The sequence below is a fragment of the Oncorhynchus masou genome, chromosome 6 (assembly GCF_036934945.1).
Source record: "Oncorhynchus masou masou isolate Uvic2021 chromosome 6, UVic_Omas_1.1, whole genome shotgun sequence".
In the NCBI taxonomy this organism is placed as follows: Eukaryota; Metazoa; Chordata; class Actinopteri; order Salmoniformes; family Salmonidae; genus Oncorhynchus; species Oncorhynchus masou.
In genome coordinates, this window is record NC_088217.1 from 20,871,303 (window position 1) to 20,884,077 (window position 12,775).

The 12,775-nt window shown below is 42.1% G+C and overlaps 1 protein-coding gene across 1 annotated transcript in view; it reads left to right on the forward strand.

The window, feature by feature from the left end:
- The window catches only part of LOC135541530 (voltage-dependent L-type calcium channel subunit alpha-1D-like), a 125,270-nt gene that overhangs the window by 72,420 nt on the left and 40,075 nt on the right, over nt 1-12,775 (forward strand). The window contains exons 14-24 of the mRNA XM_064967842.1: nt 5,915-6,140; nt 6,362-6,569; nt 7,109-7,229; nt 7,594-7,697; nt 7,875-7,908; nt 8,095-8,221; nt 8,306-8,435; nt 9,041-9,100; nt 11,877-11,983; nt 12,234-12,321; nt 12,571-12,678. Of these exons, the coding sequence (XP_064823914.1) occupies nt 5,915-6,140; nt 6,362-6,569; nt 7,109-7,229; nt 7,594-7,697; nt 7,875-7,908; nt 8,095-8,221; nt 8,306-8,435; nt 9,041-9,100; nt 11,877-11,983; nt 12,234-12,321; nt 12,571-12,678 (1,313 nt within the window). The remainder of the gene's footprint in view (nt 1-5,914; nt 6,141-6,361; nt 6,570-7,108; nt 7,230-7,593; nt 7,698-7,874; nt 7,909-8,094; nt 8,222-8,305; nt 8,436-9,040; nt 9,101-11,876; nt 11,984-12,233; nt 12,322-12,570; nt 12,679-12,775) is intronic.

Consider the following 12,775-nt stretch of genomic DNA (forward strand, 5'->3'; position numbering starts at 1 on the left):
GTCTAAACACAGACAAAATGTCAGCGCACTGTTCTCTGATTGGCTAAATGGATCCGTCTCGTCGCAAGTCTTTAGCTAAGATTTAACATGTTCAATTTGGGAAAATCAAGGAGCCGACATGAGACGTTCTAAAAATAGAGTGTTCAAAGCAAATGTTATAAAACTGAGTAAAACCATGTTGTCTGTTGGTTTGTTATTATGGGGTATTATGTGTAGATTGATGAGGAGAAAGAAGAAAAAAAAGCATCAATTTTAGAATATGGCTGTAAAGTAAAACAATGTGGAAAAAGTCAGTGCCGAAAGGTGTTAGTGTTTTAAGTCTAATATTTTTGTATCTAGTGTTTTGTGTCTAATATTTTAAAGTAGGTGGTAAGGAAACACTCCTATCAATGATATTTTTAATGTGACTTGCTTCAGCAGTCACACTTTAAATCTTGTTGTAGGACAGCTGACTAAAAACGTGGCATTCAGATCCTAAACATGAGATGCACGTTTGAGAACGATTCCACTATAATGTGACTATTTTTACAATGATGTGGTGAAGCTTTGAAACAAAGTTGGCACTTGTTGTAGCAAACGAGTATCATTAAATACATGCACCAGAAACATGGCACACTTTGTGACTTGACAGAGAAATATCAGCAAGCTAGTGATTATTGCAGCAAAAGAGCTAGCTAGCTGTCTGCTTGGCTTGCTAGCTGCTTGTCTAAACACAGACAAAATGTCAGCGCACTGTTCTCTGATTGGCTAAATGGATCCGTCTCGTCGCAAGTCTTTAGCTAAGATTTAACATGTTCAATTTGGGAAAATCAAGCAGCCGACATGAGACGTTCTAAAAATAGAGTGTTCAAAGCAAATGTTATAAAACTGAGTAAAACCATGTTGTCTGTTGAATCTGAATCAGGCTTTAGTCTACTTCTCTGCTGTTCAAATCTGAAATCAGAACTGAAATATCTTCTACCAATTTTTTTTATATTTTTCTTTATTTGCACCAAAGAAAACAAGTGATAGACAACAATACTGATATAAAATAAAGAAAATGGTGTGCAGGTGTTGTTGAAAGCCCAAGGGCTAATATGAAAACCACACCACAAAAACGATATACAATACATAAGTACAAAAATAACAGATAAAACCTACTAATAATAATTGTTTAAATGAATTGATCAGTAATCACCTGAAAAAAAATTATTCAGCTTGTTTTAGTAACCAAGTCAACCATTTTTTCTCTCAACTTTAACCTTTTTTAACCACCTTCCCAACATCTCAGACAAAAAAGAGCATATGAATTCTTGTTCTCATTCTATTTTGTTCAAATCTGAAATCAGATCAGAAAAACAAATCAACTACTTTCATTAAGCTAAATTCCCACTGTTGAATAAACTGCCATGGAACTTTCAGAAATGTCTAATTATAAAGCAGGTAGTTTGTGTCCTGGATGCTGATTGACTGTGTGTATATCAGACAATATATCACGAGTATGATGCAAAACTACTTGTTTACTGTTATATTCATGTTGGAAACTGGTTTAAAATAGCAATAAGACAACTCTGGGGTTTGTCGTATATGGCCAATATGCCACTGCTAAGGGCTGTATCCAGGCACTCCACTTTGCATTGTGTGTAAGAACAGCCCTTAGGCGTGGTATACTGGCCAATATATCACACCTCGTCAGGCCTTATTGCTTAATTATAGAACTTGGGGAGCACATTCGAAGAATTAGACAACTAGTAAACAAATCAGCTATTTTTACCACTTTCCCAACTGTTGGAAAAGGTATGAAGGTCTACTTCTCTGCTGTTAAAATGTTAAATCAGAACAGAAATATATTCTACCTATCAAACAATACAGCAGTTTTAGTAACCTCAGAGGTTTAGGCCACTTTCCAAACAACTTACATAAAAACTTACTGTGTATGACATCTTGTTGTGTTTATCTGCTATTCAAATTTGAAATAAAAACAGAAATATCTTCTACCAATCAAACGATACAACTGTTATAGAAACCACATCAACTACTTTCATCAAGCTAACTTCCCACTGTTGAATTAACTGCCATGTAATGGAGCATTCTTACATTTCTAATTATATCACTGGGGGAGCACATTCTATGAATGAGAACCACTAATTAATGTGACTTGCTTCAGCAAGACCACTAGAAATGCCACTTGCTTCTGACTTATAGTTAGTGTGCCTTGCTTCACAATACCACTCTATGTAATAACCCACCACTACTATAAGGCCTACAACTACCACACTCACTACTACTACTACTACTACTACTACCACACTCACAACTACTATTGCTACTACTGCTACTACTACTACTAATAATACTAATATTACTACTACTTCACAGAGTTGTGGCTGAACGATGACATTATCAACATACAGTTGTCAGGTTATATGCTCTATAGGCAGGATTAAAGAGGGGGGCCTGGTAAAACAAGGGGCGGTGGACTATGTATTTTTGTAAATAATAGCTAGTGCACGATATCTAAGGAAGTCTTGAGGTTTTGCTCGCCTGAGGTAGAGTATCTCATGATAAACTGTAAACCACACTACATCTACATAGAGAGTTTTCACCTGTATTTTTCGTAGCTGTCTACATACCACCACAGACTGAGGCTGGCAATAAGACCGCACTCAATGAGCTGCATTCCGCCATAAGCAAACAGGAAAACGCTCACCCAGAGGTGGCGCTCCTAGTGGCCGGGGACCTTAATGCAGGGAAACTTAAATCAGTTTTACCAAATTTCTATCAGCATGTTAAATGTGCAATCAGAGGGAAAAAAACTATTGACCACCTTTACTCCACACACAGAGGACACATACAAAGCTCTCCCTCGCCCTACATTTGGCAAATCTGACCATAATTATATCCTCCTGATTCCTGCTTACAAGCCAAAATTAAAGCAGGAAGCACCAGTGACTCGATCAATAAAAAAGTGGTGAGATGAAGCAGATGCTAAGCTACAGGACTGTTTTGCCAGTAAAGACTGGAATACGTTCCGGGATTTCTCCGATGGCATTGAGGAGTACACCACATCAGTCATTGGCTTCATCAATAAGTGCATTGATGACGTCATCCCCACAGTGACAGTACGTACATACCCCAACCAGAAGCTATGGATTACCGGCAACATCTGCACTGAGCTAAAGGCTAGAGCTGCCGCATTCAAGGAGCGGGACTCTAACCTGGAAGCTTATAAGAAATTCTGCTATGCGGTCAGACAAACCATCAAACAGGCAAAGCATCAATACAGGACTAAGATCGAATCGTACTACACCAGCTCTGACGCTCGTCGGCTGTGGCAGGACTTGCAAACCATTACAGGCTACAAAGGGAAGCACAGCCGAGAGCTGCCCAGTGACACGAGCCTACCAGACAAGCTAAACTACTTTTATGCTCGCTTTGAGGCAAATAACACTGAAACATGCATAAGAGCACCAGCTGTTCCGGACGACTGTGTGATCACCCTCTCCGCGATGTGAGTAAGACCTTTAAACAGGTCAACATTCACAAGGCCGTAGGGCCAAACGGATTACAAGGACGTGTACTCCGAGCATGTGCTGACTAACTGGCAAGTGTCAACACTGACATTTTCAACCTTTCCCTGTCCGAGTTTGTAATATCAACATGTTTTAAGAAGACCACCATAGTCCCAGTGCCCAAGAACACTAAGGTAACCTGCCTAAATGACTACCGACCCGTAGCACTCACATCTGTAGCCATGAAGTGCTTTGAAAGGCTGGTCATGGCTCACATCAACACCATTATCCCAGAAACACTAGACCCACTCCAATTTGCATACCGCCCTAACAGATCCACATATGATGCAATCTCTATTGCACTCCACACTTCCCTTTCCGACCTGGACATAAGGAACACCTACGTGAGAATGCTATTCATTGACTACAGCTCAGCGTTCAACACCATAGAGCTCATCAATAAGCTAAGGACCCTGTGACTTAACACCTCCCTCTGCAACTGGAACCTGGACTTCCTGACGGGCCCGCCCCCAGGTGGTAAGTTTAGGTAACAACACATCCGCAAACACTGATCCTCAACACAGGGGCCCCTCAGGGGTGCAACCTCAATCCCCTCCTGTACTCCCTGTTTACTCATGATTGCACGGCCAGGCACAACAGCAACACCATCATTAAGTTTGCCAATGATGCAACAGTGGTAGGCCTGATCACCGACAACGACGAGAGGTCAGAGACTTGGCCGTCTGGTGCCAGGACAACAACCTCTCCCTCAAGGTGATCAAAACAAAGGAGATGATTGTGGACTACAGGAAAAAGAGGACAGAGCACGCCCCCATTCTCATCGACGGGGCTGCAGTGGAGCAAGTTGAGAGATTCAAGTTCCTTGTTGTCCACATCACCAACAAACTAACATGGTCCAAGCACACCAAGACAGTCGTGAAGAGGGCACGACAAAACATATTCCCCCTCAGGAGACTGAAAAGATTTGGTATGGGTCCTCAGATCCTCAAAATGTTCTACAGCTGCACCATCGAGAGCATGGCTCACATCAACACCATTATCCCAGAAACCCTAGACCCAGGTACTTTGAGATAATGCTAAATGTCTCAAACATTAAGTGATATTTTTTCCCCAGAATCGAGATATTCCATATTTTAGAGCACACTAAGGAGAATAATGAAACGAAGACATTGGTTGCATCACTCCCTGGTATGGCAACTTTTCGGCCTCTGACAGCAAGGCACTACAGAGTGTAGTGCGTACGGCCCAGTACCTCACTGGGGCCAAGCTTCCTGCCATCCAGGACCTCTATAACAGGCGGTGTCAGAGGAAGGCCCTAAAAATTGTCAAAGACTCCAGCCACCCTAGTCATAGACTGTTCTGTCTGCTACTGAACGGCAAGTGGTACCGGAGCGCCAAGTCTAGGTCCAAGAGGCCTAGACTTCTAAACAGCTTCTACCCCCAAACCATAATACTCCTGAACATCTAATCAAAATTGCTACCCTGACTATTTGCACCCCCCCCCCTTACACCGCTCCTCTCTGTTGTTATCATTTATGTGTAGTCACTTTAATAACTGTACCTACATGTACATATTACCTCAATAACCTCGACGAACGGTGCCCATGCACGTTCACTCTGTACCAGTACCCCCCTGTATATAGTCTCACAATTGCTATTTTACTTACTTGTTACTTTTATTTCTTATTGATATTTTTATTTTTATTTTATTTAAACAGCGTTGTTGGTTAGGGGCTCATAAGTAAGCATTTCACTGTAAGGTCTACACCTGTATTTGGCGCGTGTGACTACTACTACTAATAATAATAATAATAATAATAGTACTACTATTACTGCTACTACTAATAATAATAATAGTGCTACTATTACTGCTACTACTACTAATAATAATAATAATAATAGTACTCCTATTACTGCTACTACTACTACTAATAATAATAATAGTACTACTACTACTACTAATAATAATAATAATAGTACTACTATTACTGCTACTAATAATAATATTACAACTATTACTGCTACTACTACTACTGCTAATAATAATAATAATAGTACTACTATTACATTACTGCTACTACTAATAATAATCGTACTACTACTAATAATAATAATAATAATAATGATAATAATAATAACATACTATTACTGCTACTGCTACTACTACTGCTACTACAGTCAATAGGTCCACCACTACTGCCGTCACTACTTCTACTAAAACATTAGCCTTAATTTGTCAACACTAGCAATTTAAACTTCAACATTTCTTTGAATACAATAAAAATATTTTTTGCCAGCTGAAGTAATTCACAATTTATCTTCATGGAAAATGACCTTTCTACTTTATTCTGTGTTATTGTGTTATATTGACTGACACCACCCTCTGTCCTTTGTGATTCCAGACGTGGCAAACAAGGTTCTACTGGGATGTTTTACGTGTGAGATGATGACCAAGATGTACAGTCTGGGCCTGCAGGCCTACTTCGTGTCCCTGTTCAACCGCTTTGACTGCTTTGTAGTGTGTGGAGGCATCACAGAGACCATCCTGGTGGAGCTGGCCATCATGTCTCCTCTGGGCATCTCTGTGTTCCGCTGTGTCCGCCTTCTCAGGATCTTCAAGGTCACACGGTGAGACCACCGCCATGTGGAGTAGGGTGAAGTCGCCCCTAGACACTGTTCTCTCTCTGTGTGTGTGTGTGTGTGTGTGTGTGTGTGTGTGTGTGTGTGTGTGTGTGTGTGTGTGTGTGTGTGTGTGTGTGTGTGTGTGTGTGTGTGCATATGTGTGTGTCCATGCATACTGTTTGCATGAGAGTGTGTGTGTGATTTGGCCATCTCTCTCTGTTCCCCAGTCACTGGCAGTCTCTCAGTAACTTGGTGGCATCGCTGCTCAACTCCATGAAGTCCATCGCCTCCCTGCTGCTCCTGCTCTTCCTCTTCATCATCATCTTCTCCCTGCTGGGCATGCAGGTGTTTGGAGGCAAGTTCAACTTCGACGAGACACAGACCAAGAGGAGCACCTTCGATAACTTCCCCCAGGCACTGCTCACTGTGTTTCAGGTGGGTGAACAGTACAGTGTGTGGGTGTTCTCTCTCTCTCTCTCTCTCTCTCTCTCTCTCTCACACTCTCTCTCTCTCTCTCTCACACACACACACACACACACACACACACACACACACACACACACTTATATCTAGAACCTCATGGTCTACCGGTGAATGTTGAATGTTGTATATAAAGAGAGCCTCCTGGTGATGACATAGGGGCTAGCCCAGGGATGGAGTGGTAAAATACAGCTGGGTCAACACTGATCGCCGCTGGCGGGGAATAAAGTCATGCTCCCTATATTTTAAATGCATTTTTCCACAATAGGTGGGTTTGTGTTTGTTTATGCCTCAGACAAGTCCACTGTTTTTGCTGTTGTGTGTTACATAACTAGAGTAAAATGTCCCATGGTCTACAGTATATACATACTCTAAAGTACAGTATGTTATGTTGTACTACCAGCGTATGCTCTATGTGTATCCATAAAATGACATATGAATTATAGGACCTCTATGTGTGTAGCATCCAATATATTTGGGTGTGTTGTTGCCAGATCCTGACGGGTGAAGACTGGAACGCTGTGATGTATGACGGCATCATGGCGTACGGTGGCCCTTCCTCATCAGGGATGATCGTCTCCTTCTACTTCATCATCCTCTTCATCTGCGGAAACTGTATCATTTCTTTACCCCACTCATCCTATCAACAGCCCAGATCACAATCTGCGCTTACCTAGGTTCCAGAGGAGGCTGGTGGGAGGACATATAGGAGCTGATTGTAATGGCTGGAATGGTATGAATGGGATGGTATCAAACATATACAACATGGCCAACAACTTCCTCTGATCCAGACACTCCAGAGCTGGGAGGTTTGTATTAGCCCAAACACAATAACCATCTTATTTTTGGCCGTTTCCTCCCATCCAGCATTGAACATTTCTGAATTTGACACAAGCACTGTATGCTTTTCTCTCTGTTCCTATTCTGAATGTTCTGTATCAGTGTCTTCTTTTTGTCCTTGACTGAACACTTTGCTCAGACATCCTGCTGAACGTCTTTTTGGCTATCGCTGTGGACAACCTGGGAGACGCGGAGTCTCTCAATGCTCCACGAGACAAAAAGGAAGAGAAAAAGGAAGACTTGGTAAAACTCCATCCCAGACATATTGTGGTTCAGGTTTATTCAGCGGCATTGTATACTTGTAAAACATACATAATATGTGATGCTCTAAAATAGTTTAAAATACACTTTAAAAACTAAATTATGACACTTATTATACACAATTAAAACTCTTAATCACATTTGCTTCTTTGGATACAGGTGCCAGTGGAGGAAGAAGAGGAGAATGCTGCAGGTACATGGAGAGAACAGGCCTGTGCGTGTGTGTGTGTGTGTGTGTGTGTGTGTGTGTGTGTGTGTGTGTGTGTGTGTGTGTGTGTGTGTGTGTGTGTGTGTGTGTGTGTGTGTGTGTGTGTGTGTGTGTGTGCGTGCGTGCGTGCGTGTGTGATCCGACTCACTGTGTGTGTGCCTGTATTTGCAGCAGAGGAGGAGGAGGAGCCGGAGGTTCCAGCAGGGCCACGCCCACCCATCTCTGAACTGGTCAAGAAGGAGAAGATCACCCCCATTCCTGATGGCAGCGCCTTTTTTATCTTCAGCAAGACCAACCCGTAGGACACACACACACACGCACACAACAAGTGGCTGTTCTTGAGTCTGTTCTCAGAGCTCTGTCTGTCTGTTGTTTTCCTCAGGATCCGGGTGGGATGTCATAAACTCATCAATCACCACATCTTCACCAACCTCATCCTGGTCTTCATCATGCTCAGCTCTGTCTCCCTCGCTGCAGAGGACCCCATACGCAACTTCTCGGCACGCAACATCGTAAGTATAGGAACCTTCTGTCTAGGTTAGAGGAACACACCGTATACAGCAATTGATTTTCAACAGATAGGCTTCGTAGTAGTACATAGTATGTACAGTAAAGACAGATTCTGTAAGGTTAATTATTGGTTAATTATTTACCTTGATTTAGTGATTTAGTTTGTTGCGATTGATGTACACTAACAGAGTACTGCGGTAAAGATAACTCTTTCCTGAACTTTTCCCCATGATGCTCTGAGGCAGCAGGTTCATTGACTTGAGTTGCTTTATTTCAACTCATCATACTAACTTAACCTCAAGCTGCGGGAATTTAAAGATGATGTCATTGTGGTAGTGGGATAATAGCATCATGCAGGTGCACTCAATGAAACTATATGATGAATAGATAGTGTATTATAAAATATATTGTATTCTACTGTACATGGATTTGATACATTTATATAACTACTGTTGATGTTCTATTTATGCATATTAAGTCCTTTCCTATGCCCTTTCCTGCACACATGGATTATCCCACTCTAACTAGTTGTTCTAATGTCTTTGATGAATATACATGCTGCATAACCTGTATAATCGTTGTTAAACATATACGTTGCTTTTTGCAGATACTTGGTTACTTTGACTATGCTTTCACGGCTATCTTTACTGTTGAGATCCTATTGAAGGTAAATGGCCTGTGTCCGCCTCTTTGTGCTGTCTACTAACTGCCCCCCACAGTAACACTCCCAACGTCTGGTTGCCTTCCAGGTCCTAGGCTATGCAGATTATGTCTTCACTAGTATGTTTACATTTGAGATCATGTTGAAGGTAACCCCCGTTAATGACGACAGAGAGCCTTGTTGCATTCTCTCCTTGTGTGTCACCTGCTGCCACCACAGTACTACCTGCCTTGTTTTGTTTTCAGTTTCTATTCTTTGTCTTTTGACTCCATGGCACCTCTTTTAACTTTTAGATTGTCATCATCAGCTAACTCCCAACTACTACTACACACACACTGACTAACAGAAGAGTTGTTCAATTTCCACTAATCAACAAACTAATAACCCAGGAAGGAATCAGACACAAACTAGCCCAGATTGGTGTCATCATGATTGTCACGTTTGAGTTGAAAAGGTTTTCGAATTTCAACCGACGACACAATTTTGTGAAACTTTCAAAAAATTATGCAACTCTTTGTGCAAGGAAACAGCTATCAATGCACTATTTAAGACATGTAGCTTTGACTGAAGTTGAACCAGAAGTCATTGGCGGAGTTTTGGAGGGTTTAAAAACAAACATCTAAGGCCATCTCCAGTCAAAGCCAACTCCATCTCATACTGACTGACTGCTATTCAGATACTAAAGCCATAAAAGAGGGGGCAAACCAACCATGTTCATGTGGAGCATGGACTTTCCCCTGACTGACTGAGTGCATAGAAATGTAGTGTTTCCTCCAGAACCGTTAAGAGGGTAGACCTAACCTGCACAGTCCTGTCCAGGGTCGTATTCATTAGGGCAAACCATAGCAAAATGTTTCGCAACGGAAAGCGAAAACTAGAGTTTCTTATTGGACCAGTTCAGTTAGTCCTCCCTTTTTCGGTCCGTTTTTTTCCGTTTGGTGCCTAATGAACACATCCCGGCTCAGCTTGGTCCTGCTGCGTTAGCAGCACCCTGCGTTCTCTGTTACCATTCTCAGTTAGCTCTTTACTCCCTCCCTCACTGTATGTTCTACTGGTCTCTACATTTACATGCACTCAGGACGATGAAATGTACTTTTATGATTTGAACAAGACTTCCTTCTGCTGGGTTGTTTACTTCTCTGCCTGCTGAAGTCTGACATGTTTTAGTGGGAGCTGCTTTATTATCCCTTTATATTTGAGCTATTAAAGAACATGAAGGAATGTGCTTTAAGGGAAACGGCCATACATGAATGTGTCAGTAAGGGGATTTGGTTTTCCAATCGCTGGAGCGTTCGATCCTATAGTTCATCTCAGTAGTAGACATAATATCTGTTCTCGCAGAGTGGCAATAAACTGCATGTTTTACTGCTGCGAGTGACACTGTTATTAGCGGATTGGGAAATGAATGACTTGCTACTACATTCATGTACCAGTGTGCCGTGGGGTGTCGATGGTAGCTGCTAGCCTTCTGTGTTACTGCTCTGCCTGAGTCTGAGCCTGAGCCTGAGCCTGAGCCTGAGCCTGAGCCTGAGCCTGAGTCTGAGCCTGAGTCTGAGCCTGAGTCTGAGCCTGAGTCTGATTCTGAGCCTGAGTCTGAGCCTGAGCCTGAGCCTGAGCCTGAGCCTGATTCTGAGCCTGATTCTGAGCCTGATTCTGAGCCTGAGTCTGAGCCTGAGCCTGAGTCTGAGCCTGAGCCTGAGCCTGAGTCTGAGCCTGAGCCTGAGCCTGATTCAGAGTCTGAGCCTGAGTCTGAGCCTGAGCCTGAGCCTGAGTCTGAGTCTGAGCTCACCACCCTGAAATAGAGTTATCTAAAAGAGTGTGGAATTATGTGGGTGTACGTGGGTGTGAGGGAGACTGAGTGCTGTATTATTGCTGTTTCTACTCCTTTGTCTATTTCGATGTGTCTGTCTTGTGGTGTACAACTGTGATATTGTGTACTTCTCACTGGGGACACCATGTCAATTCAACATGGAGAACTGGGTAATATTTGGTTGAGACGATGAACAGTGAGATTACAACCTATATTTACCCACTCAAAAACACAGCCAAAAATGTGTTGAATTTCCAATGTGTTATCGCTATGCTTTCAACCATCTGAAAGCACAACCAAATTCCAAGATTTCCACAGACCTGCGACGACCTGTTATCTTTGACATGCACACTTTAAATTATTACATAAGAAGAACTTTATAGTTGCAGTAACCACAAAATGTGGCCATGGATGTGTTACCCATTTTAAGGTTGTATGTTACATTAGTTTGTAAGGTAGCCTTTTCCTGTATTACACAAGTAATATTGAATTGTGTTTGGTTGACAACGTAACCAAATATCAACATTTAAAGGAGATGTATCTGCTTGGATTGTTCCATTTGAGCCACTGGCTTAAATCCCATTCTTTAACTTATACTTTTGGTTGAGTTGGAGACGTGAATCCAACATATCATTTGTTAGCATGTCGACAAGTTAATAGGCTATTTATTTTATTTCATAAGTTATATTCAATTGTGTTTGTTAGTCAACAGTGCCAAATAACAACATTTGAAGGAGATGTATCTTCTGTTTGGATAGTTCCACTTAGTCTGGCTTGTTCGATTACTTTCTTCAAATCCAAGGTATTTTCCACGTAGATTCCACATCACAATATGTTGAGAAATTACATTGAAACAACGTTGATTCAACCAGTTTGTGCCCAGTGGGTTGTGTGTATGTCTCTGTGTTTGTGTTAATGTGTGTATTTCTTAGTGTCTGGTACCCCTCTAACTAACTGTGCCCTTCCCATCAGATGACCACATACGGTGCGTTCCTCCATAAAGGAGCGTTCTGTAGGAACACCTTCAACCTGCTGGATCTGCTGGTGGTGGGGGTCTCCCTGGTCTCCTTCTGCATCCAGTCAGTACCTGCTGCTACCCTCCGCCCACATTATTTCCTTTCTTTCTTTCCCTCTCTCTCTCTCACTCTGCTATCTGTCTCTTCATCATATTCCTCACCCATTCTCCCTCTCTCTCTGTTCCTTCTCTCTTGCACACTGACCTAACACTTCATTTTTAATTGATATGGTCCAGTTAGATATGGCAGTGAATGGTTGTATTTAGAGAGTGCGAGTTTGTTTCTGACAGTGAGTTCCTGTGATGACATTTAGGTCATCTGCCATCTCAGTGGTGAAGATTCTGAGGGTCCTGCGTGTGCTTCGGCCCCTGAGGGCTATCAACAGAGCCAAAGGTCTCAAGGTAGACTCTTAACCTCCTACTCTTTCTCTTTATGTATCTATTTACTTGCCACAGTATTGGTAGAACAATTACAGTAAACATGTGATAGTTTGTTACATAAACCTGTGCTGTGCGACAGGTAAAAAAGGTAATAGTTCCCGTAACTGTATCGTTACTATAGCTCCTTGTCTTCTTCTTATTAACCTTTCATCAATGTAATACCATCTTACCGTTTAATGACTGCTAACATTTGAACTTTGACCCTTGCAGCATGTAGTCCAGTGTGTGTTTGTGGCCATCAGGACCATCGGTAACATCATGATCGTCACCACGCTGTTGCAGTTCATGTTTGCCTGCATAGGAGTACAGCTCTTTAAGGTCAGCACTGTAACACTGGTTCTAAGATCAGTACTATAACACTACCGTAACAGCACTGTCAGCACTGTAACACTGGTTCTAAGATCAGTACTATAAC